Source organism: Dipodomys spectabilis, unplaced genomic scaffold (genome assembly GCF_019054845.1).
Source record: "Dipodomys spectabilis isolate Male_0828 unplaced genomic scaffold, ASM1905484v1 ptg000147l, whole genome shotgun sequence".
NCBI classification, from domain to species: domain Eukaryota; kingdom Metazoa; phylum Chordata; class Mammalia; order Rodentia; family Heteromyidae; genus Dipodomys; species Dipodomys spectabilis.
The window spans coordinates 7,948,666-7,971,011 of record NW_024870824.1 but is presented as its reverse complement, the minus strand read 5'-3'; the positions used below and the strand labels follow the sequence as shown (position 1 = coordinate 7,971,011).

General features: G+C 39.6%; 1 protein-coding gene across 3 annotated transcripts in view; it reads right to left on the bottom strand.

Annotated features, from left to right (window-relative positions):
* Positions 1 to 485: 485 nt before the first annotated feature.
* Positions 486 to 22,346, bottom strand: part of LOC122118215 (protocadherin alpha-C2) — a 153,777-nt gene continuing 131,916 nt past the window's right edge. For all 3 annotated transcript variants that reach the window (XM_042692155.1, XM_042692156.1, XM_042692154.1), the window contains one exon: positions 486 to 3,188. In XM_042692155.1, the coding sequence (XP_042548089.1) occupies positions 2,878 to 3,188 (311 nt within the window). In that variant the 3' untranslated portion in view covers positions 486 to 2,877. The remainder of the gene's footprint in view (positions 3,189 to 22,346) is intronic.

Genomic DNA, 22,346 nt, shown 5'->3' with positions numbered 1-22,346 from the left:
AAGCCTATGTTCAAAAAATTTAACTACAGAAGGACAATCTAATCTATTTGTTACAGAACATGTACTATGAACTGAACCTTTCCAGTAGAGTGATTGGCATATACTCTGTACTCAATAAAAGTTAATTTCTTGGAGGCATTATTTTACTTTCCAGTTGTACAGAAGTGCAAGAGCTAAAGAAGGTAATGAACAAGATGACTATAAGAGCTCTAGTGATAAAAATTAGTTTTCTGAGATTATTAAAGACTAGAACAGTGTACTTGGAAATAACTGCAACCTCTTAGCTGCCAATTTTAGCAATAATGGAGACAGTTTGATTTTTGATTCCTTTGATGTTTTGCCTTAGTGATGAACATAAAAACCAGGGTGACAGGCAGAGATTGACACAGTAAGTTTCATATTGCAGCAATCTTCTTTTGTAGTAATAGCTAATGATAATCCATGTTCTATTTTCTTCTACTCTACTTAGAAATGACCACCATTGCTTTCATACCACCATTTTCCATTTATTAGCAATAACAGAGGAAATACCAATAGCACCAATTAAAAATGAATCCACATGACGTGTTTTATCCTTACAGCTGTAATAACTAGTAACTAACATGGATTGGAAAGCACTTCTGCAAATTTAAAAAGTGCTGAACAGATACATTATAATTATCATCATTAATAAATTAGCCCGATTCTCCTAGTTCAAAAGGCACGTAAGGTCAGTTACATGGGCTTCAGTGGGGCAAAAATGATTACAACCTACAATGTAGCAATGGTTCACATGTGTTTGCAACAAGTTTTACCCCATGCAATCCTGCAGAGCTGAAGTTACACACCCTTCAAAATATGGGAGAATGAAGCTAGAAGTAGACAAGACACTTTTTTTGAGATTTAATGCCTTTTTTTATAACAGACTCCTACCTCTTTTATATTAACTTTTAAATAGATAATACAATTAAGCAAACTTCTAAACTGTGCATAACAAAATTAAAATGCCTTATTTAAGATGACAGTAAATTTTATTATTTCCCATGAGCTGATATTCCAGACAGCATTCAAATTTCAAAGTTTCCTATAACTTCCAAGAGGTCAGATTCATAAAATTTGTGCTTGAACACCCTCAGGGAATATCTTCAGTACTTATTCCAGAATTGTTTCTAGAAAAAAAGCTCTATTCATCCTCTTGCCAACAGGAGTCTTGGCAAGAGACAGCTCTTGGCTGACCACAAATAAAATTCCTTGAATCACCATATCTTGATTTAAGAAAGAAATTTTACTGTGTCTTTCATACACAAAAGCTGATTAACAATGGTTAAAAAAACACTACTCCACTTTTCCACAGGTGTACAAAAGGAAGTATAATGGGATTACATTCAACAATAAAGCTTAAAGTTCACTCTAGGTAATAGTTGCATTAACATTCACATACACAAGCACAGAGTAAGTATATTTCAGGAGTCTTATAATAGCATACAGCATACATATGGGAGATTGATTTCAGGTAACATCATAGGTGTTAGTAAGATTAGCAATTCAGAGTGTTATGAAAAAGGAAATCTAAATCAAAGAGAAGGTGTAGGCTAGCACACCAAGACAAGTCACAGAATTAGAGGACTGAAAAGTCTGCTCACTGTATGGATGAGAAAACAGTATTTTTTTCTTCAATTTCTGGGTCTTGATATTATAGTTGAGAGAAGTTTGTGTATTCAAAGTGCACATCATTTTTCTTAGAAAAGAGAGAGAGAAAGATTCTTTTATTAGTAATTAATACATGCAAGAGGGAGCCCCAGAGTGACCTGAAAGAGTAAAGCTGTGATTGGCAGGTAGCCGGTATAATACAGATGTTCCAGGCAATTCTCTTAAAGCACTTCAGTAGCAGCAATGATCATTTCAATGGCTGTAGACTGAATTCTCTTTTGAGGGACGTTCAGGGGAATTGTATTCATCATATTTCTCTTTAGAGATTTATAACTATAAACTTTCTCTTTTTTTTAAATAAATCTATCAAACAACAAACAGCATAAAGTGAGGTGTTGGGTTTTTTCCTTTTGCTTTTGCATATGTATTGTTGGAAAAGGAGCTTGCCTTTTCATAAACATTGTGTGCAAAAGAATGTTTAATAAAGTGAGCACAGGACATGTACAGGAAACACATCAGAACTGCTTCAGTTGCCCCTGGCTGGCCTTCTGTTAAACACTGAACTGTTGGTTCGCATTACATGGTTTTAGGTACGATACCACAGCCAACAGACTTTAGGGACTCCTAAAGCCTTGTCAGTGGAGATAGTTTTGTCTGATAGAGGATGACCATCACCTCTTGAGTTGTAAGATTTAGAAAGTCTGGTCCCTTTGAGTTGTTTCCTTTTCCCCTCCAGAATGATGATGACTGTTTATTTCCCTTTGTTCCCCAGCCATTCTTGAGCAAACTAGTCTAACCTGACCCATTCCAGCCAACATTTGGCCCTCAAACATTTGTTGTGGCTACATCATAGCAACTGGCCACAAACAATCTGAAAACCTTTGAACCTGCCCTGCAACTGCCATCAAGACAGGATCCCCAGAGCTCAGGGAAGAGAGTCCAACTTTCACTGACAGGGCTGGGAAGCCTTTTTTTTTGCGTTGGAGAAGAAAGGATACTTGGGTCTGCTTTTTAAGTTCCGAAAACAAGCCAGAGTGGAGAGCGAGAGAGTTAACACCAGACTTAGGAAAGCTTTTAAGACAAAACCTGTTATTTGTGACCTAGACAGACACAGGGAACTTCCTGCAGATTTCTGAGGTCTCTAAGAGGGCTCATGTGGGTAGGAGAAAGGAGCAGGGAATTGCTACATGGGAGAGATTTGCCATTATTACAAAAACTGGCTAAGTGGCTTATTTCCATTTGATGACCTCACTGGTCACTGTTGTCAGTGGTGCTGTTCCCTTTCTCTTTTTTCTCCTGGGTCTTGTTACCCTTCTTCTTTTTCTTCTTTTTCTTGGTCTCCTCCTTTTTGCCGAAGGTTATGAAGTCACTTTTGTCAATTTGGCTGTTAGAAGGCTCCTGCCGGATGGAGATGATTGCAGGAGATCCTGGGATAATGAATTTGTCTGGCAACTCACCGGGACCGGATTGTTTGGGGTTGCCTGGTCCATATTTAAAGGTCCAGCTGTTGCTGTTGACACCGGCACCAACTGGAGGGGACACCTCTCCTGCTTCTGGTTCTGAAAAACAAAACATCACAAATATATAACAGAGTCGATGTAGAATATTTAAGAGGCTGTCCAGACAGCCATGTCCCAAAGAAACCATGAGATATAGCATAGCAATGATTTAAAGGAGAAGTCAGAGCTGGAGAGAAAGAGTAATGGTTTGCCTGGGGAAAGAGATCCCATTGGCAATGACATTGACACCCTCTGACCTCACAGCAGCATTTATGTATCTGACACTAATCCTCAAATAGCATTTATGTTCTGTTATAGTTTGATATTGTCTGGGTCTGCTCTTTCCATTCCTTAGTTCCTATACTACCAGTCTCTTCTAGTTTAGTGTTCTTGACCGCTAATTTTTGTTTGATTTTTCTTAGCACTGTTCATATAAGCTGCACTATATTATTTCCAAAACCAATGATCACATTTTAATCCTCATCTTATTAATTTCTTTAGGAGCATGAGTCATTTCCTCTTGAAACACCTATTCATGCATTGTTTGTCATGTAGTAGAACCTCCACATTTTTTTAGTTCAAATGAACCCCTGTTACAAAGGATAGATGACAAGAGTAAACAAATAGAAGCTTCATAACACTTACATTTCATACATACATAAGACACATCGAGGGAAGGACTAGTTCCCAAAGAGGTGGCTTTGAATTCTAGCTGAAAGTATTTGACAGACAAAAAAAAAAATGGAATTTGAGTAGCTCGGGCAGCAACTTACAGCAAGATCAATAAATGCCATACAAAGACTAGTTAAGGATTTTACTATAGAATCTTTTGGTACTATCCCCAGGCTGTTTCAAACTGTCTTCTACGGTTAAACGTTGTTCCGCTTGGTAGATGCAGGTAAAGATACGTTTTCTTTGAAAATCTAAATTCAGCCTTTAGGCAAACAGAAGAGCAAAGAGGTTTCTTGTACTTGCTTCTTCTTAGTTGCCTTCAACTTAACCTTCCTATGTTTTGTAGAGGCGTCTTCTGCTTCCCCACAGCCCAAATATCTTCCTGACCTTTCTTTTTTTTAATTATTTTTTTTAATTTTAATTTTTTGTGAACATACTGTACAGAGGGGTTACAATTACATGAGCAAAATAATGCGTACATTTCTTATCAAGCATTACAGCCTCCTCCTTTGTTTACCCTTCACATCCCTTCCCAGCCTCCCTCCCTCTCCCCATCTCCCCACTCAATCCTCCCCCCCCACCAACGTTGTAAAGTTCGTTTTCGACATGACAACTTGTACTTCTCATTGTTGCAACAGGTCCACCTGTATCCTTAAACGACTTGTTTTTCCCCATCTCCTCCACAAATTATACCGCCATCAAACATAGTGAAAGCAGGGGTTATATTGTGGGGAAGGGACATACAAAGCAACAAAGAAATAATCTTATAAATGCATTAGAAACAAATGCATGAAAGAAAAAAACATTAAAATACATATCTAAGGGTTCATTTTCCTAACATCACATTATCTGACCTTTTCTGCTTGACTCATACATATACTAGATATTGCAAATAAGGGAAACCATGGGACCTATGTTTCTTGGGGCTTGGCTTACTTCACCTAATATAATTGTTTCCAATAGACACATGAAGAAATGTTCAATCTCCCTAGCCATAAAAGAAATGCAAATCAAAACAACATTGAGACACCACCTCACTCCAGTTAGAATGGCAAAAATCAAGAACTCTAACAACAACAGATGCTGGAGGGGATGTGGACAGAAGGGAACCTTACTTCATTGTTGGTAGGAGTGTAAACTTGTTCAACCACTTTGGAAAGCAGTATGGAGGTTCCTCAAAAGACTTCACATAGAGCTCCCCTATGACCCAGCAATCCCACTTTTGGGCATTTACCCAAATGTTTCCTGACCTTTCTTTCTGGTTATTATCTTTATCAACATGTTGACACTTTGTTGGGTTTATACCATAACTCTCCTCAGCTTTCTCTACATTCTCTTCTTTGTGGTTTTTCACCCATGTTCCTGGGTATAAATATCCACAATTTCAGTTCTTAGGAAGAAAGGCAGGAAGATCTTGAGTTCAAGGCCAACCTGGGCTACAATGAGATTCTGCCTAAAAATAAATATTCAGAAGTTGGGCACTAATAGCTGATGCCTGTAATCCTTGCTATTCAAGAGGCTGAGATATGAGAATTATGACTCAAAGCCAGTCCAGGTAAGAAAGTCCATGAGACTCATCTCCAATGAACCAGCAAAAAAGCCATGGTAGAACACTAACTTTAAGCAAAAATGCTCAGGGATAGACCAGTGCCCTAAGTTCAAGACACAGGACTGGGAAAAAAAGTATATTAAAATATGCTAACAAGAACAGATTTCTATTTAGAATCCATATCTCTGTGTGTTCCAAACTCATGCTGACCTGGTATCTCTACTTGGAAATTTTAGGGAAATCACAAACTGAGGGAATCTGAAATGCAGGTTTGATTTCCTTTTACCTATTCTTTTCTAAAATTTTCTAGTCTCAGTAAATGTATCCCACTTACTCCACTGCTTGAGCCAGGAAGGTCAGAGCTATATTCTCCATTTTTCTTTCTTCTCCATTCTCCATTTTATAACATTACCAAAATCTGTCATTTTGATCTTGATTCCTTTCCTCTTCTTTTCCACTCTTTTCAGGAGGTCATTATCTCATATAAATTACAGCAATAGCTTCCTTCATGCACAATCTGTTTCTGCTTTTCTCTAATCTTCCACCCAGTCTTTTTTAAAGTCCTTCTCCCTTTTTAAAAATGGAAGTATGGTGTACATATAGTAATATCCTTTAAAAATAACATCAGATTAGATCATCTTCATGCTTCAAATGATGCAAAGGCTTTCTACTGCCTTAAGAAAAGTCAAACTCTATTAAACTATTTAAGTTCTTTTAAGAAATCTAATGGTTTTTATTCTCCAAATCTACAAGTCTTCCTCTTACCACTATACTCCAGCTACACAGGTATTTTTCAGTTCCTCAAAAATTGCTTGGAGTTGCTTTCTCTCATAATATAATAATATAATGCTCAGATTCTTCAAGTCTGTGCATGAATGTAATTTCCTCAGAGGGGCATTCTATGACTACAGTAGTCCCTTCCCCCCAGTAATATCTAACACTCTAAGATCTACCAAAGCAATATAGGTTTCTATTTATTCACTATTGTGTGACCAATGCCTAGCACAATTGCTGTCCTACTGGTTATGTAAATATTTGCTGGGTGGATGAATAAAGATACTGCTGTGAAAAGTGGAAATGGTACCTCTTCAGCAGTTCCAACAACTCTCTACAGATGGTACTTTTGGAGTCCCTAAAGTCAGTGAGGTAATGCATATAAAGTGCTAAACCAGATCCTTAGCACAATGGAAGAACTCCATAAATGGTATCACATATGGCTAACTATATATGGCACAGCTCTTGGGACTAAGAGGGTCAGATACTGTAAATTTACTGTAAGCACAGGGAGAGGAAATAAATTTCTTCTCCCCACCAAACTCCTTCCTTTATACCATATCTGCCCTTGCAGAGATGACTTGATCACATTATCAAGAGGGGGCAAGGGGTATTTTTTTTCTCTGAGGCTAGGTAATTGGTTTCAGTTGTCTAAGAGAATCAAATCTTTCATTAAATTCAGCCAAAATCTACCTGTTAACCTTTCAGATAAAAGCTCTGTTTTTGAAAGACAGAGATGAAAGCAACAAATTTAGAAACAATTTTAAAGCCTCTAATGTGGGACCTAGAATTGGGTTTCAGAACCACCCCATAAGTCTTTAGTTGCCCTTACAAGAGCCTAAAATGAGTTTGTTTGTTTTTTTCCAATCATAGCCAGGACTCCATTACATGAGGCCTCAGGGCTGTCATCTAGAGAAGCAAAGCCCAAAGATCTACACATTTGTGGAGTTAGAGGACATTTTAGCTATGTCTATTGACATAGTGGCCTCTTCACATCAGGACTACAAAGAGCTAATCAACTTCTTTAAACTGAGCTTCCCAGGCCTTTGCCAGGATTCTTAGGTCTGTGACTGCCAAACTTCCAAGAAGCAATCAGAGGTCTATTCAGGTGCATCATCCATGTATTCAGCATTTACAGAGCATAACAAAAGGTGGTTTCTCAAATCCCTCCCACCTTAAGTGCCATGAGGTGCCTAACCTCAGGTTGTGGTGGAAGCAAAACATCTCCAGTGGCTGAGGAGTATCAGCCCTCTTACAGAGGTGAAAAGATAGCTTAAGGATCTGATAAACAACATTTATTGACCTCCTTAACCTGAGTTCTTTTTGGCTGAAAGCCCTGAAGACCCTTGACTAGCTTGGCCAATAAAATGCTGTCTTTGTGGCAGATTCAATACACAGAACCTTTTGAAGAAGATAAAAAGGAAAGAGGAACTAATTCTGTTCTAAACTCCAGCCCAACGTCAGTCTCAACCGCTGTTCAACTGAGGGTATGTTTGTTCTTTCAGTGCTTCCTCTTTTCTCCCAGCAGAGATCTCCCTCAGGTCTCGCCCAAGATCTAGCTCACTCTTAGAAAAGAATGAGATATAGTTGAGACCCAAATGAAAGGCCCTATTAGAGCCTAGAAAGAGGATTTAAAACAGACCGCTTAGGGGGAATCTCTGTTTGGACAGAGCTCTTTGCAGACATTCAGATTACAGTCCAATAGGATTTAAAAGTTTTAAAAGAACATAATCATCATTATAAAACATTATTTTTCTGTGGGGATGACTACTTGTTAATTTTTTCATAATATATAGGGATATATGTAAAGAACCAAACTACAAGGCCATGAGTTCTATTTTCTGCACTTGAAAGACCTTGACATGTATCACTTGTATATGAAAATAATTTTTAAAACCGAAAAGCATATATATCTTCATTATGTACTTTAAAAACTGCTTTTTGGAGATTAAGTGTCAACTTCAAGTAATTTTTTGAGACTTAGGGACTAAGTGGTTGAAAAACCAAATGCCAAGAAGGTCCTGATGCCTCACTTGTAAAACTCACCTTGAAACCCCCCATTCTGAGCTGTTCTGGACAATTACTAAGGCCAGGAAGGTGTTTTCTAATTTCCATGGCTTTCCTCTTTCAGTCTTCACAAGAACCATATGAAGTAGGTATGACTAACATCCATGTCTGTTTTATGGATGAGAGGACTTAAAGACCAATGGATATATTAAAGGTGAAACCTAGGCCTCCAATCTAAGCAGCCTCTGGCTATGAGACTCGTGGTGGGCTGTATACCCAAGTCCTTTGAAACCCCTAAAACGTAAGTATGGCAGTTGTTAGGGTTATTAACTGTTTTGTTACCTATCTGCTTGACAGAGATGCAGGCAAGGGCCTCTAAACTAGAATCAATTGAAAGAAGTGGAGGTGGGGGAAGGGTGTGGATGCCACAGTGACAAGTCAGGAAAATCACAGCTCAGTCTCCAGGTCTCAGCCCCGCCCCTTCACTCCCCATTCATCCTTTTGTTACTCTGAGATTTCCGCGTTGAGGTTAATAAAGAACTTCCAGAAAACCCATCATTTTGATTAAAGCCGGGGCCTACCTTGCCAGACAGCACTCCGGAGCCTGCCTACCGCCCGCTCTGCTAAGTCAGAGCACAGCCAGCAAAAGCTATTAAATGATTACACACGCTTCCGGCCCAGCCAGCCAAGCTCCCCTGGACTGCTTGTTCTCCCGTGTGGGCTGCTGCTTCTGGCTGCCCAGGGCAAGAGTCAAGGCCCGAAGAAGCTCTGCAGATTCTGGGGCTGCGAGTCAACTTCCAGGGACTTTCTGCACAGGGACACGCCTCCTCTTCCTCTTTCTAGACACCTCGGCTACTTGGCCCAGCCAACTGCATTCTTTCAAGCAGCTGATTTCTTTTGTGCCCCTCGTGCTTTCAACAGCCATTTCATCTTTTTCTCTCAGAATTTAGGAGATTGTGCAAATTCTACATGCTTAGCAAAAGCAAAATAAATAAATAAAAGCTGCCATCTAGCCATTGAAAACCAAGGTCATAAAATTTCACCAGCTTGGTCTCCACCCCCTTTCTCGCCATTTGGGGGTGGGGGGACGGGAGGAGGTTGCAGACCCACGAGGCCAGCACCGCCCACCAACCCTTTATGGAGGAGGCAAAGCTAAGCTAAAGAATCACTGTACACGACGAAACAGTCTGAAATCCAAATTTGGTCCAGGATCATAGAGACAGGGAGAAAGCTGAAACATCTGGGCAAGCATTTCCCTGATCCTTCTCTAGACAGTGGAAAGAACTGTTTGTGGAAACAAAGGAAGGGAAACAAACTCTCTGTACTCTTAAGAATTTAAGCTCTTTAATCAGAATACTAAAGTTTAAACCTAGCTACATGATGTAAGTTTTGTGTTGTTCAGCAAATTATTTAGTATCACTTACCCTCAGTTTCCAACTGCAAAGCATATAATAATAGTACCCATCTCAAAGGATTGTTATAGGATTAAATGTAATTATGCTTACACAGCACGCGGCAGGGTGATTGGCACAAAGCAAAACCTCACTCAATTTAGCTTGCTAGTATAATTACAGCAGAAGATTCATTTTTTTAAAGACTATTGATTACTTATCCTGATTCAAGCAGTTTATTGAGTATTTTGCCTATGTGTATTTAAATAACTTTTATCATAAGTAATCAAAATTATATATTATATTTAAAGGACTATTAGTTTATAGATAAGAAATCTGAAGACTTTAATCATAGCAGGATGATTTGAACTGTATCATACTGGTATTTATTTGATAATGAACCTGAAAATTTATTCTCTCACTGACTCCTGGCTCCATAACCCAACAGTTACTTTGTTTCCTTAACTTCTTGGGGAGCTTTAGGAATGAGTGGCAAGAGAGAACTGAACTGCAATCACAGATAGCATTTTGATCCCCAGAGTAGCTGGAGAGGGGTGGGTACATGGGATTGGAAGTCAGGCTTAACTAGCTGAAGGCTGATCCTCTTCCATTCTCTCAGGTGGTTGGAGCAGCCCATTCCTGAGTGTTTCATTCGCTGGGTGGGATAAGTTATCTGGAAGAAGTGCTTAACCACTGTTTGCTGCCTCAGGCCACAGCTGGGCTCATTTTCTGTAATCTTGAAGCGGAAGAGAGAAATACACTTGGCATATTTTTAAAGCTACAGCTCTTGCTTTGTGCCCAAAATAACTCTGCCATTTCTAGGTTAAGAGTACAAAGACATCATGTGCTGCAAACCCAGATTCAAACACTGGAATGGCTACATCTTCAGTCAGCTTAAAAAAAAAAAATCCTATTTCTTCTTTCAACGACCCCCCACAACCCAGCAGAGCTCAGGCTGCATGGTTTTTCTCTACCTTATTTTCTGATTGCTAAGGTCCTCAGGATCTAGGGAGGGCAATTTCCCTTTATAGCCTCTTCTCAAATCCTCCCTCTTTAGCTGGCTATTATATTCTGCATGGAAGGGAATGCTTAGAGAATGTAGGTTCAGTCTCATACAACCTTGAGTTAGAATTGTAGCTTCACCACTTGGCCTTCTCATCACCCATTTTTTTTCATACATAAAAACAGGATACAATATTTGTCTAATGGTATTGTGAGCATTAAAGAGAGACAAGGCTCATAAATAAACGGAATAAAGTCTGACATTCAGGAACTCTGAAATAAAGAATAGGTATATAGTGATCCACTAGGAACCCAATTCCCCTTTTAACAACCTATTGCAGGAGGCTACTCATTTTTTGGCGGTTGTGGGAGGCTGAACTCTGGGTCTGGGCGCTGTCCCTCAGCTCTTCAGCTCAAGGCTAGCACCCTACCATTTGAACCAAAGCACTACTTCCCAGCTTTTTTCTGCTTATATGGTGCTGAGGAATGGAACCAAGGGCCTCATGCATGCGAGGCAAGTGCTCTATCATGGAGCCAACTTCCTGGCCCCTCCAGGAACTCTTTTTTACAAAGACCCTCCTCCCATCAAGCTCTGATCCTTCTGGGAGCCACTGAGGGCTTCCAGAGCTAAAGTTTTCCAGCTTAGAAATGGTTGCTAGGGAAGGCGCTCTTTACAGGGCTCTCTGAAGGAGGTACACAGCTAAGACATGGTAGAAAGCACACTGCACTACATATCAAAGACTGGGTTTAAACAAGAGTTCCATAACTCTTCTTTCTATGTTCTACTATATTATTTGGTTAGCCTTGATAATTTCCTCATCTGTAAAATGGATATAATAGTTGCTTCTGGAGTCATTGTTATTCATGCAACTCATTTTATTATGCATAATATATTAGCTATTATACTAGGAATTAGGAATAGCGATATGAATACTATTGGGATAGGTGCCTTATTCTTGGAGAATTACAGTGTTAGTGGGAGAAAAAGAGAAGTAAGTGAATAAATACAATAATAGTTTTTTTTTGGGGGGGGGGGTTCCGGTCATAGGGCCTGAACTCTGGGCCTGAGCGCTGTCCCCCAGCTCTTCAGCTCAAGGCTAGCACTCTACCACTTGAGCCACAGTGCCACTTCCAGCTTTTTTCTTTTTGCTTATGTGGTGCTGAGGAATCGAACCCAGGGCCTCAGGCATGCAAGGCAAGTGCTCTACCACTGAGCCAACTTCCCAGCCTCTACAATAATAGTTTTTAAAAGTTCAGACGAGTAACTGTTATAAAGATGGCATTGACCTTTCTAGAGATAGTATTGCCAATAGTTAAGAACACAGACTCAGAAGTCAAACAGCCTCGATTCTGATCCTCCTCTTCTATGTGACCTTATTAAACCTCACATGTCTCAATATTTAGTATAATGCATATGTAACAATCTCTGGGAGTAGATATACAGATTAAAGAATCTTATACTTGGAGCTTATACCGGTGGCTCATGTCTATAATCCTAGCTACTCAGGAGGCTGAGATCTGAGGATCACAGTTCAAAGCCAGCCCAGGCAAGAAACTTTGTGAGACTCTTATCTCCAATAAACCACTAGAAAACTGGAAGTGGCGCTATGGCTCAATTGGTAGAGCGCTCCCCTTCAGCTGATGAGTGCAGGGACAGTGCCCAAGCCCAGAGTTCAAGACCCATGACCAACCAAAAAAAAAAAATCTTTAACTGGAAGGGAGATCAATGAAAACTATAGCAAGGTCAGTACAACTGCAGATAAGAGAATGCCAATTTTATGACTTTCATATCCTATGGCCCTACAATCCCATTATAGATAGTAGGATGCATAATAATATACCTGTATAAAACATGCATCTACACTGTTTAAAAACAAAAATACCACTATGAAATTGGACACATAAATTAAAATATAGGCCTACAAGTTTAGGTAGAGCTACATATAATGACCTACAAAGGTGTCTTCAAAACACACAGAAACAAGCAAATGCACATACCCAAGCTATATGCATAGTAATATTCTGTTTTGCTCTGTGAACAGCTACATGCCTTCAAAAACATAGGAAAATGTATTTAAAAATTATGTAATTAAAAATTAATTTGGGGTCTAGGCATTGTCCCCAAGCTTTTTTTGTGCCCAAGGCTAGCACCAGTTGGGGACAGCTCCACTTCTTACTTTTTGGTTAATTGGAGATAAGAGCCAGTCAGGGATGGCCTGCCTCATCCTCAGATCTCAAGCTCCAGAGTAGCTAGGATTACAGACATGAGCCACAAGTACCAGGAATGTTTGCTGTTGTTTGTTTGTGTTTTGTTTTGTTTTGTTGGTTGGTCATGGAGATTGAACTCATTGCCTGAGCACTGTCTCTGAGCAATTTTTGCTCAAGGCTAGTTCTCTATTACTTTGAGCCATAGCTCCACTTCCAGTTTTGAGTGGTTAATTGTAGAAAGAGTCTCACAGGGACTTTTCAGCCTGGGCTGACACTGAATCACAATCCTCAGATCTCAGCCCCTTGAGTAGCTAGGATTACAGGTGTGAGCCACTGGCACCCAACATTAGGCATGTTTTATCACTTATAAAAAGAAAACTGATCTACCACTCTGGAACAAGATATTGATTGACAGTGCAGAAGGTCATACAGGGAACTCTGCTTTTTGCTCCATTTTTCTGCCAAATAAAAACTGCCCTTTTAAAAAAATAAGGGTTTTAAATTAAAATTATCAACAGTAGTTGCCTTACAGAAGCAGGAGCAACTGAGAGAAAGAGCATTTTAATACAAATAATGTTATACTGTTAATATATGCAGCAACAATGCAATTATATTTCAAAATACACTAATTTAAAGCTTTTATGAAAATTCTGGGAGATGTATACTATTAGCAGTAGCTGTTTCTAGAGTACAGAACAGGAAGTAAGCAATGAGGTATTACTGTTTTCTTTGTTTTGCACAGATTTCATCTTTTACAATCTTTGTGGTTTTTATAACTAAATAAGTAGAAAGAGAAAGAAAGAAAGAAGGAAGGAAGGAAAAGAAAGAAAGGAAGAAAGAGAGGTTAAAAGAAACATTAGATCAATGTGGCTCAAAAACTGAGACACCACGTAGCCTGGATCCACTACAGAATTTGCAGGACCTAAAGCACATGAAAATGGGCAAGGGGACTTTGTTAAGAAATTGAGAACCCCAGGACAGTGATAGCATGCTATGTAGCCAATCGGGACCTTTCTAGAACACATCCCTTGAAGCCAGATTGGCCTGAATCCAGCCCACTGCTGGGTTCTTCCTTCTGTGCAGTCACATGACAGTGACTTCCCCAAAAGTTTCAGAGACAGCTCTACCTGGGACTATGGGAGGCATGATCGTTTTTGCCTAACCATAAAGTAGCTTTCAAGCTGAGGTTGAATTTTCCAACTCCTCTACCCTCCTCCCTCACATTACAATCTGTGATTCTTAAAATTTGGCAGCAATCCCAGGCTCTGTGTTGCTGTGTCACTTCTCAGTCTTGAGGAACCATTTCTAGACAAGTAGTGCTACCCCTGCAATGAGCATATAAAATGGAGTCACTGTCTGGACACTGTCACAAAAGGAGTGCAAGGTAACAAAGAACCCCCCCTCCACCTCCATCACTACTACCTACTCTACACACTTCAGTCCCATCCATTTAATCTAGCCAAAACATTTGGGGTTCGATTTACTTCGTAGTAGGCATTTTGCTAAACATTAGGACATTAAATTGAGGGAAAATAGTTCTGATAAAGTTTTGGGGTCCTTCCCACAAGCTAAGAACCAACACAAGAATTTTGCATATATTATTCTACTTAATCATTACTACAATCTACAGTCTTTCCCCCTTTTTTGACACATCATGAACTAGAGACTCAGGCTGCACAATTCATAGATAGTACAGCAGGGATTTGAAGCACTGTGTATTGCTGACTCCCTTAAGAAACAAATCTCACAAATCTGATTTTTCACAGGCTTGATCACACCAAATCTAACAGAATTTCCTAAGAGCATCTTTTTTTGGGGGGGGGGGTCAGTCATAAGGCCTGAACTCTGGGCCTGCGTGCTGTCCCTCAGCTCTTCAGCTCAAGGCTAGCACTCTACCACTTGAGCCACGGTGCCACTTCTGGCTTTTTCTGATTATGTGGTGCTGAGGAATCGAATCTAGTGCATGCAAGGCAAGCACTCTACCACTGAGCCACCTTCCCAGCCCCTAAGAGGATTTTTAAGCTAGTCTTTTATAGATATAAAAAAAATGCTATGTTTACCTCCACTTTCAATATCCAGGTCTAGACACTTAAACTTTCCAATCCATGCTTTGGGAGAAGAAAAACATAAAGCTCTTAGATCATTAGCTTATCTTGACATCTCATAGGTTGCTTTCAAAGACTTGGTAGAGCTAAGTGACCTTAAAAGAATCTTGTTTCCTAAAACAAACTAAACTCCTAATATGCCTCTCCATTGCCAGAAAGTGAAGCTACACGTTTTTGTGGTTTTTATTTTTAATGAAGATATTTAAGACCCTACAAAATCTGATTCCAGTCTACCTTTCTAATCTCATTTCCCACCAGCTCTCTATCTTACCCACCCATCAAATACACTCCTTCTATTCACCCAGATAATGCATGTGATTTTTTTGCATCTATTATTTTTTTAAAAAATTAGAATTTCTATTTCTCTCCATATCTCATCACCTATCAGTCTGCAATATCTAGTACTAAATGCCACATAATCCCTGAGTTTATACCCTAAATTCTTAATTCCACTTTCTGGGCTCCTGTTGTATCAATTATTCGTGGCTGATGAGAAAAGGTTTGGGCCCTGTGGAAACTCTTTGGGAAACCCTGTCAGGAAAGGTTGACTATCTTGCCTTCTTTGCATAGAGTTTGTACTGATTACCACAGAGATAGACTGTATTGACAGGATCTGGTGGCTTGTCTCAGCTTTCTTTCCCTTCATTGTTCCCGCTTCTACATGAAACTACTGTAGTCCTCATAACATGTTATATTTCCATCTCTTTATATTCCTGTCTCTCCCATAGATTATACAGATATGACTGTTACATTTAATATTTTACTCATGCCACCTAGTAAAAGGGTGATTCTAGCCTGATGGATGACTATAAAGTTCTGACCAAGTTATACACTGAAGCCAAGCCAAGGAAAGCACCTAAATAGACTAGTTCATTTAGCCAGAAACAGAGTATGACTCAGGGAACTCACACTTGCTGGGCTTTCTTGTTTACAGGTAATCGTCTACTACTTGAGCCATTCCTTCAGCCTGATTTTTGGCTAGTCAATTGGAATTGGAGTCTCAAAGATCTTTCTGCTTAAGCTGGCTTCAAACCAGTTATCAGCTTCCTACATAGCTAAGTATTACAGGATCTTTTAGATCTTTTAGATCTTTTATCTCTCTGTGTGTATGAGAGACAGACAAAGTGAGAGCATAGAATGAGGAGCTTAAGTGAGAGAGCTACTTGTGCTGGTTAATTGTAGAGTTATAGAGACCTGCTGGGAAGGTGGTTTGTGTGAGGATCTCCCTAATGCCCTTCAAATCACAGTCATTTAGAAGCTATTATCCTGGAGGTAAGGTTGTGACCTTAAGCGAGAAAGACTAAAGAGGCAAATCTGTATCTCTAAATCCTTAGGTTTAAAAGAACACACAAAAAAGATCATCCTCCCTAAAGAAACTTCCCCAAGGCAAATATATAGACTCAATTTATACATGTGTACCAAAGGAAATTGCCACTTTTTTTTTTTTTTGGTCGGTCATAGGGCTTGAACTCTGGGCCTGGGCACTGTCCCTGTGCTCTTCAGCTCAAGGTGAGCACTCTAGTGCTTCCAAAGGAAATTGAAGTGATGCTAACGATTCACTACTGATTACAGACAGCAGGGATACTAGTTGGATTGACATCTCTTGACATAGCTCATAGGGGATGCTGGCCTCTGAGATGGGTCTTTCATGGGTTCTATGGCCTTAACACAGCCAGAAGTAAAAAAGATTGATTTACTCTCTAATCAAATGCTAAGACCCCAGGCTTTAGAGGGAGCTATGGTCATTATGAAAAATGTGCCTAAAAAAAAAAAAAAATACATCTTGAGATCCACATGTATTCACAGAATTGGTTCCAAGCCACTTTGCCTCCCATCCTCAATACAGGACATAGTACTGAGGAAAAGCAGCAGGTGAGATTAGGAATACTGACCAAAGAAATCTCCCTTCACTCACTCTCTCACCTACTGTATAGACTAGGCTATATCCTCCTTCAGGGAAGTCCTGGGTGTACGTTTAGTTTGCTTTCACCTAGACACAGATGCTAGATGCATACAAATAAGAAATGTGCATTGTCCCTGTCCCTGTCATTCTTTTGTGGACAGTGACTTCTCACTAGCTACCATGTCCTGTGATTGACTTCTTCTAAATTGGTAAGTGGATGATCAAATAGTACTATAGCTTTTTGGTCCCTTCTCCTATCTTCAGAGCCAGCAATGAAGCATCTACAAATCCCTCTTTCACTTTTAAGGACACTATGATTACATTGAGGCCACCTGGATAATCATATTTAATCTATCTCAATATCCTTAATTTAGTCACATTATTAAAGTTCCTTCTTATATAACAACATATTGACAGGTTCTGGCAATCAGGATGTGGACCTTTTGTGAAGCATTATTCTGCCTACCACAAGGTCTTTATGGTGGCTCTGTGTGTGTGTGTGTGTGTGTGTGTGTGTATCTGTCTGTCTGTCTGTCTGTCTATGTCTGTGTGTTTATAAAGTTTAGTAGAGGTGAAGATGAAATAAGGTGCACATTAGGAACATGAAGCGGGTATAATGAAACAAATGGACTCCTCTAAATTCCATTTAAAGACTACTAATTCTCTGGTATAGTCTAACTAAATACCCATCTCCCCTCCAAACCTCAACTATTCAAGAAAAGATACAATGTATTTCTGTATTGTTTACCCTCTATCTCTTTCCATTATTTCAAATGTCCCCCCCCACACACACACACAATATATAGTCCCTGACAATTGGTTTGGTTTGGAACTCAGACAGTGGAACTAAGCTATTTCCTTTACTTGTCATATGGGGCAAAAAATAGTAACATGTTAAATGTACAGGGTTGAATTCCAGCAGATATGGATTTAAATACCACCTTTGATATTATATTCATTAACAAATTCAACAAACATTTTTGAAGCATTTCTTAAGTTGAACATAGCACATTTACTAGCTGTGTGAATATAATAAAGTCACTTAACTCCTACCAGCGTCAATTTCCTTACTTGAAACATGGAATAATAATGAATTTCTATCAAAGTTATTTGTAATACATATGAAGTGCTTATATTACAATTCACAATAAACAGTAGATATTGTTAAGTTTTTCTTCTTCTTGTTCTAAAACACTATTGCCAGACTACAAGAGACAATGATACAAGACTTAAAGACTTCAAAGTTACTTGCAGTGTCATATATATTTTCAAAAACTTTGCTCAGAAGATGCTTTTTCTTTCTTTATGCTAATAGAATTTAGCTAAGAGGAGAGAAAATTTTTTATTCTCTGGCTCATCACCAAACACTGACTCAAAGATGCCTTCCTCAGAGCTATTTATATATCTATTTATATAATCTTCCAAAATCTGACCTCTCTTAAATGCAGATTGGTATATATATATAATGTAATTCACCCATACTGGCTAGGTCTTCTAGCCTTTCACAGACCTTTAGAGTATTCATCTCACTCCAGGTGATTATGATTATGATTATGATGATTATTGTTACTAGTGATTTTTAGGATTATTATTAGAGAAGTGGCAGGTGTGTTCTTGGGCAAAACAGTATCTATGATACAGAGTCAAAGAAGACTGTCACTACTCAGCTTTAGCCTAATATGTTACCTACAACAAAACCTATGAATAAAGGATTGGTCACCACATGCTCATTTAGACTTTCTGTACAAAGAGAGTTTCACTCTTGTTTAACCTTGACAGTTTTTTACATGTGTTGGTAGTTGTAATTTAGATGCTCAGTGTTTGGGTTTAGCAGACAAGTGAAACATTTCCAGTAATGATAAGTTTTCAGTGTCCCTGGTCACTTGTGGGCCTAACTTTTGTTCCCCAAAGTTACTTTGTCATACTCTAAACTTCTATAGTTATATCTCTTGAGTTTAATTATAAAAAAGCTCTCAGATTTCCTATTTAAATAATAGCACAAACATCCTTTTCCCTGGGTTTCCTTTGATAATATCATCTTCAGGATTGACCACTCCTGTCCTTTGCTTAGATCTTTCTTTGGGAGATAACACCATTTGAGACAGCACTGTTGCTGTAGAAGTCTTGGTCTCAGTGAGGTAAAGAGTAGAAAAGCATCTTCATCTCTCCCTCCTCCTTCTTGTGAGTAATGCCACACCAAGTGCTGAGGCAGAGAAAGTCCCCTCCCCAATCCACACATTACCAGGCTTCCTGACAATCAGCAATCTTATGGGCCTTCCCCAGAGGCCCTTGGTCTCCAGCTAGCGCTTGACCTGAATGTGTTTCTCCACATTAGTCAATGACCTTCTCAGCCACAAAGTTGATTGCTTATGTGAAGATGAGTTTTTCAAGTTCCTCTGGAATCTCAGATGAGCTTCTCAAAAAAAAATTTACTACAAAATTCCTTTTGTCACCAAGATGACTTTAATTTCTAGTTTACTGATATTGGTGGGGCTAAGGGCAAGGCTTCTAGAGATACAAACTTAAAGGAATCAGAACCAATCAGTACATTTTGCCATAAACTTGGGTCAGAAACAAGTCTTCCTTACATAAGCACAGAGGGGGAGTTCCTAGACACACACACATCCACCCCATTCTAAACAAACTCCAGCAATCTTTCCCCAGAACAAAGTGCAGACTCTCCACCTGACATTTCTGCTTGGCACAATGCTCTCAAACACACTGGAAATCTTGAAAGCAGTCAGGCTCCTTGGACCTTTGAAACATTAGGATCTCCCCTAGGAGATACTTGATTCTTGCCTTTGATAAGAGGCTTAAGAAATTAAGCTGCAAACACTGGTATATCAAAAGCAAACTCGAATGGCAATTCAGAAATTGTTTGGTTCCAGATAACTCTCTCAGATAAAAGAAAGATGAACTGCATAGCTTTCCTAAGATGTAGTCAAAAGTTGTTTCTCAGGACAAAGTCTTCAGGAACCATTTTACATTGATTGAAGACTGTTGGCACTTTAAAGGGATCAGTGATAACCAAAGAAATTGTAGTTGAGTCTCTCCTTCTGGACCCTGCATTAGCTTGCTTCTCTACATCTCTGAGATTTGAGGGAAACTGCAGCCAAGGGGAACAGCTCTTGCTGCTCTTGTCTACTCATTCTATATGTCCTCAAAACTGGCATCCAGAGGCACACATCTAAGTGTATGTGAGATTGGATAGTTTTTAGAAGACATATGGTCTCCATTTGAGACCACTGCTATGGAAAAGGTTCTATTCTTAGGAATCATGGCTCTTACTCTACCATATTCTGCTAGGACTACCAACCCTAGAAAAATGGTATAGGGAATGAGAACGAATCAGGAAATACAGGGTTTTCAATGAGAGGACAATCTTAGAAACTACTACATAGGAATGTTTCATTTCAGAAGAAGCAGGACATCCTGAGTCCAGCCTTTTATTTACATGGCAATTTAAAATGAAGGTGCTGCCAGGCACTGGTGGCTCATGACTATAATCCTAGCTACTCAGGAGGCTGAGATCTGAGGATCAGAGTTTGAAGCCAGTCCAGAGAAGGAAAGTCCATGAGACTCTGATTGGCCAATTAACCACCAAAAATCCAAAAGTGGGACTGTGGATCAAGTGATAGAGAACAACCTTGAGGGGAAAAGCTAAAGGACAGCACTCAGACTTGAGCTCAAGCCTCAACACTGGCATAAAAAAATAAGAGGTGCAGAGTATCCCTCCAAGAAGAAAATGAAGAAAGTGACCCTTGGATAGAGTCAGAAAGATTTTAGGCTTCATGCTTCTCCTAGGTAGAATGTTCACTCTTTCCAGCACCATCTTGCTCCCTCCATCCAGGGGCATCTACCACAAGCAAATCCCCAATACATCATAAGCTACATAGAGAACTCCCACACACACACTGAGCTTGCGTCCTCCAAAAGTAAAATTGCATCTTACAAGGACTTACTTTCCTGGGTTAGAAATGACAAAGGCAAGCTGGCACTCATGAACTGTCAGATGGAAGGTGAGAGTGGAAGGCATTGACAGGAGGAAGCTGCTCATTCACAGGTTCCCTGATCTCATTTTTTTTTTCCCTAATAAGGATGTGTACACACCTCCTCGGCCTGAGATTGCCATGACAACGGTAGAAGTCGAGGGTGAGCAGGTTAGTGGAACAGCAGGCTTTCTAAATTCTCCAGCAAGGCTGGAGGCTACATTCACTGATGAGATGGAAAAATTCATGTTGACAGTTCTCCTAAATGTACTCCAAAAACTTAAGGACCACAGCTTCTTTCAGGGGAAGATTTAGAAAGAGAGTCTCCAAGAGTATCTCCTGAGGGAGTTGGTTTTTCAGAAAGGCAGGAATCCCTAAGATAAATAAAACCTGGATATCCTATAAAAGTAGGGCACATAAGCTCTCTCCATTTTCCACAGAGTAAAGAGATGAGACAAACCAGGGCAAAAGCAATTCCCCCAGGGAAACAAACAACAACAGCAAAACGTACATAGCTTTCCTACAGAGAAAGACCCAGGTCTAAATTTTAAATGGAAGAATGGACTAACCGCCAGAAAAATCATTTTAAAAAATCTGTTATTTACTAAGCTCTTATTGTTCTCCAGGCTCTTAAATACATATTTTGTCACTTAATTCTTATAACATCCTTATGGAGAGCACTCTCATCTGTATTTTACAGGGAATTAAACTGAGAACTGACTAGTCAGAGTTGAAAATAAGGAGTATTGTGGTTTGAGATCAATGGAGGCAAAATGTTAGCAAGGTCCCCATGTCAACAAACAAACTGGATGTTGTGGTTCTCACCTGTAATTCCAGCTACAAAGGATAGGTAGAATGAAGGCACTTGACAAGATAACTAAATAAATGAAAAAATAACTAAAGCAAACAGGAACTGGAGTGTGGCTCATATGGTAAGGCATGGCTGAGCAGCCATGAAGCCCTGAGGAGGAAGGAAGGAAGGAAGGAAGGAAGGAAGGAAGGAAGGAAGGAAGGAAGGAAGGAAGGAAGGAAGGAAGGAAGGGAGGGAGGGAGGGAGGGAGGGAGGGAGGGAGGGAGGGAGGGAGGGAGGGAAAGGAAAGAGAAAGGGAAGGGAAAGGGAAAGGGAAAGGGAAAGGAAAGGAAAGGAAAGGAAAGGGGAAAAAAGAAGACTACAGCATTTAAATTGTCCCAGGGCCATACAACTTCTGAGTGGCAGAGGAAAAATTTGAAGAAGGGTCACTCTGATTCTGGAGCTGGAGTTCTTAGCAATTAATTATCTCCCTGTGTGTTAAAGAACCAGACAATGTCAAGAATATTTACTTTAAGTCAATTATTAAAGTTTAGGGCATATTTGGATCAAACAGAGTGTTTGTTTAAATGTAGTTTGCTAAGAGATTCTGATCTGGTAAGTCTAAGGTAAGTCCTAAAAATGCACATTTGAACAACTTCCTAGGTATTGTTGGTATTGCTTTTCCTGGAACTATACTTTGATAATCATTGTAAACCTAGGGTCTCCAACCAGGCCTGATTGCCTTATTAGCCTTCCCTACCTCGGTCCCAGATGCCCAGAGGTCTTGCTTCACAAGCTATAATGTTATCTTTGGTGAAGATGTGTGTT